Source organism: Staurois parvus, unplaced genomic scaffold (genome assembly GCF_062004578.1).
Source record: "Staurois parvus isolate SC_StPar_1 unplaced genomic scaffold, SC_StPar_1.0 ptg003136l, whole genome shotgun sequence".
Lineage (NCBI taxonomy): Eukaryota > Metazoa > Chordata > Amphibia > Anura > Ranidae > Staurois > Staurois parvus.
Genome location: NW_028320932.1, coordinates 49,338 through 55,337, shown reverse-complemented (window position 1 = coordinate 55,337; position 6,000 = coordinate 49,338). Strand labels below are relative to the sequence as shown.

The window sequence follows — 6,000 nt, the reverse complement described above, 5'->3', positions numbered from 1 at the left end:
GGAGGAAGGGAGGGAGGGGAGGGAGGGAGGAAGTTTGATAGTAAAGAAATAAAAAGGGAAGGCTGGGACTCACCTCGCTAGTATCAGTTTCCAGGCACGCGGCACGGTGCACGCCATAGCAGTAAATGCGACGGCTGCCAGCAGAGAGAAGAGACCCAGATAGAGGAGACCCTCAACACCGTCGTAGCAGATCCCGATCAGAGCTTCCAAGTAATCCTGGAGGAAGAGGAGAGGATGAGTCTCAGGAGAGAATATGGGCAGGCAAAGTCTTACAGAGAACCTGTGCTGGGGGGGGGGGGGGGCACCAATGCTGACCTTAGTCACCCGCCTAGGGTTACATTGCCTATTCATAGAGAAGAGCTGTGGGAGGGGCTGAGCAGGCCCCACCCACTACAGAATACTACACTAAGGGGCGGAGACAAGACCATTTACCCCGCCCAAGCAGAGGGAGCAGCAGTGAGCGGTCTTTATTACGGGAAGCTAAAGTACTAGAAGGTAAAGGACTAAATTACTCTCATGAATCTCAAAGAAATACATAAAGCAGCACAACGGCTAAATGGTTAGCACTTCCGCCTGGCAGTCCCCGGGTCGTTGGTTCGAATCCCAACCACGGCACCACCTGCCTGGATGTTCTCCCTGTGCCTGTGTGGGTTTCCTCCTGGTACTCCGGTTTCCAACCACACTGGACAGATATTCTGGTAGGTGAATTGTCTCCTGTCTATATTGTCCCTAGTATTTGTATGTATGAATGTGAGTTAGGGACCTTAGATTGTACGCTCCTCGGGGGCGGGGCCTGATGTGAATGTACTATCTATCTATCTATATATATATATATATATATATAAAACGCTGCATAAACTGATGGCGCTATATAGGTACCTGAAATAAATGAATACATAAAGTACACCGAGGTCATAGCTGACACCACACGGGGCTCTTGGATGAAACAATATTTGAGAGTTCAGCTTTGAACACAACCAGATTTATTGTCTTCCTTACTATAGGAAGAGAGATGACTGCTGGGATCTGATTGGTTGTTCTGCTCCAACCCACCTTGTGGAGTCCTCTGCAGTCCAGCAGTGCTGTGAGTTGGTGCAGGTTGGACTCGGAGGTGTTCAGCAGAGTCTGTATGCCAAGAAGATCTTTCTGGAAAAAAAAAAAAAAAAAGTGAAAGGATCAAATGATGGAATGAGGAGCGAGTGACAGAATGAAGAACAGATTGTGATACCCCTGGGGTCATGTGATCGGGAAATGTCACAACTGTGATACCTGCTGGAGAAGAAGAAGATGCTGTCCCCAAAGACCTACCAGTCCATTCTGTGGACCCGGACTTGTTCTACCTTTGTCATTACCACTCCAGTCATCAAGATGGCCACCTCCACACACACAGTCACGGGAACCAGGTCTTGGAAAGTCAGTAATGGGGAAAAGATCAGCTGATGGGGGACACAGGCAACACTGGTGGTCCTTTCCCCTTATTTGGTCTTAGCTTCCTCTTGTCAGTTCAGGGAGTGGGAGGACATTGGGGGTCCAATGTCTCCATGATGTCGCCATAAAAGGTACCTGTCACCTGCCCAAGCTATCACATAGGGGGCTCATTACCCACAGAGAAGAAAAATATATTTGAAATACTACAATTTTGGCCATATTCAATATATTTTAAAATCTCTCTCTCTATATATAAAAATGTTGAAATGCGTTTTTATTACAAAATATATAAAAAATATTTTAAAAAATACATTTAATCTACATTTTTGGAATGCATTTACAGATTTATGTTAAAATGACTTTTTTATATGTAAAAAAAATAATCTGAATATATTTAAAAAAATATATTTTTAAAAATATTTTTCATATATTTTGTAATATATAAAAAACGCATTTCAACATGCAGTGACTCCAAGCGTGGTCCCGTGATAGGTGGCCACCTGGGCAATAAGTCCATCCGTGACATTTCCTGGCTACTAAATATTCCACGCTCAACTGTTAGTGGGATTATAACAAAGTGGAAGCCACTGGGAACAACAGCCACTCAGCCACCAAGTGGTAGGCCACGTCACATGACAGGGCGGGGTCAGCGCATGCTGAAGCGCACAGTGCGCAGAAGTCGCCAACTGTCTGCACAGTCAATAGCTAAAGACCTCCAAACTTGGTATGGCCTTCAGATGAGCCCAACAACAGTGCGTAGAGAGCTTCATGGAATGGGTTTCCATGGCCGAGCAGCTGCATCCAAGCCTTCCATCACCAAGTGCAATGCAAAGCGTCGGATGCCGTGGTGTAAAGCATGCCGCCACTGGACTCTAGAGCAGAGGAGACGTGTTCTCTGAAGTGACCAATCACGCTTCTCTGTCTGGCAATCCGATGGACGTGTCTGGGTTTGGTGGTGGCCAGGAGAACGGTACTTGCCTGATTGCATTGTGCCAAGTGTAAAGTTTGGTGGAGGAGGGATTATGGTGGAGGGGTGTTTTTCAGGGATTGGGTTGGCCCCCTAGTTCCAGGGAAGGGAACTCTTAAGGTGACATTTTGGACAATTTCATGCTCCCAACTTTGTGGGAAGAGTTTGGGGATGGCCGCTTCCTGGTCCAACATGACTGCCCACCAGTGCACAAAGCAAGGTCCACAAAGACATGGAGGAGCCAGTTTGGGGTGGAGGAACTTGACTGTCCTGCACAGAGTCCTGACCTCAACCCCATAGAACACCTTTGGGATGAATTAGAGCGGAGACTGCGAGCCAGGCCTCCTCCCCCGACATCAGTGCCTGACCTGACAAATGTGCTTCTGGAAGAATGGTCCAACCTTCCCATAGACACCCTCCTAAACCTTGTGGGGGGCCTTCCCAGAAGAGTTGAAGCTGTTATAGCTGCAAAGGGCGGGGCCAACTCAATATTGGACCCTACGGACTAAGACTGGGGGGCCATTAAAGGTCATGTGTGTGGAAAGGGCGGGGCCAACTCAATAGTGAACCCTACGGACTAAGACTGGAGGGGCTATTAAAGGTCATGTGCGTGGAAAGGGCGGGGCCAACTCAATATTGAACCCTACGGACTAAGACTGGAGGGGCTATTAAAGGTCATGTGCGTGGAAAGGGCGGGGCCAACTCAATATTGAACCCTACGGACTAAGACTGGGGGGCCATGAAAGGTCATGTGTGTGGGAAGGCCGGCGGCCCAATACTGCGGGCAATATAGTGTATATACAGGGGGGGCGGGGACAATACTTGGGGGAATATAGTGTATATACGGGGGGGGGACGACAATACTTGGGGGAATATAGTGTATATACGGGGGGGGGGGGACAATACTTGGGGGAATATAGTGTATATCAGTTCTCACTTCAGACCCCGATTACTAAATAATCAGTTTTGTCTGGAATTCTCCTTTAAGAAACCACTTTTTAAAATGTGAACATGGCCCCCAACAACCAATCAGGTTGCTCTCTGCACAAGGCCATTACTTTGTGTTCCCTGCAAGCCGTGTTTTGCTCTCAGATAACCCTTCTTGCCCCGGCAGGTCTCACCTGAGCTGTAGGAAAGATGGGGACAGCGAACTGAAGTAACCCCTGGACCTGGATCTGCATGGTGTTCAGAGATTTCTGGAAGATGTTTAAAGCCTGGAAAGAGAAACAAAAAAAAGCACAAAAAGTCATTGAGGTGTCAATAAAATAATTTTTAAATTGTTTATAATTTTCTGAATCTCCACTAAGAAAGTTACAGTGAAACCTTCCCTCCCAGATTGGTAGATTTTTTTTATTTACTTGTATTCTCTCCCTGGTAAAGTTGTCAGAATTGGAAGCCCCAAGGGCCGGTTCACACTCCATGCATTTCAGTTTCTTTTTTTCTGCATCCAAAACGCACAGAAAGTCGGTGATATGGTGGTCAGTGTCATCATTCACATCGGCGCTCGCAGTTCCGGTGCGTTCCGGTTGCGGGAAAAAAAAAGTAGAACGCGCTGCACGCTCGTCTCAGGTCAGAAGTGAAGAGGTTACTAAAGTTACGAAATACGACAATCACAATTCAGAAGTGATGTCATGTATTTGTATCGTATATTTGGGGGAAAATTGTGCTGATCAAGTCACCGGTCACACCGCTGCGATTTCAATTTTGTACAATTTCAGAGATTTCTGAAGACTTTATTGCAACTTGTGAAGATTTTCAACAATTTCTTCCAATTTGCAGAGCGACTTCCATTCTATTCTATGTCTGTGAAATCGCAACAAAACAGCAGAAAATGTCACGCAGTTTTGGGTAGCACAGTGGTTAGCACTTCCACATGGCAGTACTCGGGTTGTCGGTTTGAATTGCAACCACGGCACCACCTACTTGGAGTTCTCCCTGTGCCTGTGTGGGTTTCCTCCAGGGACTCCAGTTTCCTTCCACACTCCAAAGACATGCTGGTAGGTGAATTGGCTCCTGTCCCTAGTATGTGTATGTATGATGGGAGTTAGTTACCTTAGATTGTACGCTCCTCGGGGGCGGGGACTGATGTGTATGTACAATATATATGTAAAGCGCTGCAGAAATTGACGGCGCTATATAAGTACCTGAAATAATAACAAATCGCAATTTTTGTTGAGAATATAATTGGAAATTGTGCTGCAAATCGCAAGAAATCATTGAAAAACTTCACAAGCAATAAAGTCTTCGGAAATTGCGCTGAAATTGTACAAAATTGAAATCTCATCGGTATGACCGGCCACTAGCTGGAAATTTTCATGCTTTTTTCGGATGAAAGCCGCGTACTAACGATCGGGATATCGTACGATCGCTGCGAAAGCGAAGTATTTTTCCTGCGATTTACTGATATCGCTTACAAAGCGTGAGATCTTGTCTGGAGATCAGCTCAGTACATTGAAGGGGTCGGGGGCAATAAACGCCGTAGGAGGAATTGGAGAGAAGCGGCGAAACATGGGGGGCGCCTAAAAAATATCTGAGGCAATTTGGCACGCACTGTAATACTGCTGAGAGTCTCTGTCCCGGGGAGGAGTCACGCAGGGCCCAAAATGCTGCTCCTGGCTGTGAGCCATCCAGTGATCTGCAGCAATCGGTTCACAATAATGGAGGCGGGGGGGCTGGGCACTCACCTGCTGGAAGGGGTTCTTCAGGCTCTGGCTGCAGTACAGGTAGTAATGAACCACTTCTAGGAGGAAAACAGCAACAACATTGGTATGTATGCTGGGGGGGGGATAGATAATAGATATACCCCCAGGGAGGGACAGACGGACAACCCCAAGCAGATAGATGGACACACAGACAGAGAGACAATCATAATCATGAATTCTATGGAAGGATAAACTGTAGCCAAATATATAGATATTGTAGATACTGTGGATGGATGGATGGATGGATAAACCTGAGCTAAATATATAGTGTGGATGGATGATCCCTAGCTAAAAATAAACAGTGGATGGATGGATGTACCCTTGCTAAACATATAGATACCGTGGATGGATGGATCGATGGATGGATAGATGATCCCTAGCTAAATGCATAGATACAATGGATGGATGGATGGATGGATGGATGAACCCTAGCTAAATATAGAGATACAATGGATGGATGGATGGATGGACGGACCCTAGCTAAATATATAGATACAATGAATGGATGGATGGACGGACCCTAGCTAAATATATAGATACAATGGATGGATGGATGGACGGACCCTAGCTAAATATATAGATACAATGAATGGATGGATGGACGGACCCTAGCTAAATATATAGATACAATGGATGGATGGATGGACGGACCCTAGCTAAATATATAGATACAATGGATGGATGGATGGATGGACCCTAGCTAAATATATAGATACAATGGATGGATGGATGGACGGACCCTAGCTAAATATATAGATACAATGGATGGATGGATGGATGGACCATAGATAAATATATAGATACCATGGATGGCGATTATAAATAAATATACATTGGATGGATGGATGGATGGAACAAATAAAAGGTCTGAACATAGAGGTGTTCAGTGGGGTTGAGGTCAGG

The 6,000-nt window shown here is 45.9% G+C and overlaps 1 protein-coding gene across 1 annotated transcript in view; it reads right to left on the bottom strand.

The window, feature by feature from the left end:
* Positions 1–69: 69 nt before the first annotated feature.
* LOC149428558 (protein tweety homolog 2-like) overlaps positions 70–6,000 on the bottom strand; it is a gene marked incomplete at its 5' end in the record, with an annotated part of 55,149 nt that continues 49,218 nt past the window's right edge. Inside the window, 4 exons of the mRNA XM_089667266.1 lie at positions 70–216; positions 1,054–1,146; positions 3,517–3,609; positions 5,080–5,135. Of these exons, the coding sequence (XP_089523392.1) occupies positions 70–216; positions 1,054–1,146; positions 3,517–3,609; positions 5,080–5,135 (389 nt within the window). The remainder of the gene's footprint in view (positions 217–1,053; positions 1,147–3,516; positions 3,610–5,079; positions 5,136–6,000) is intronic.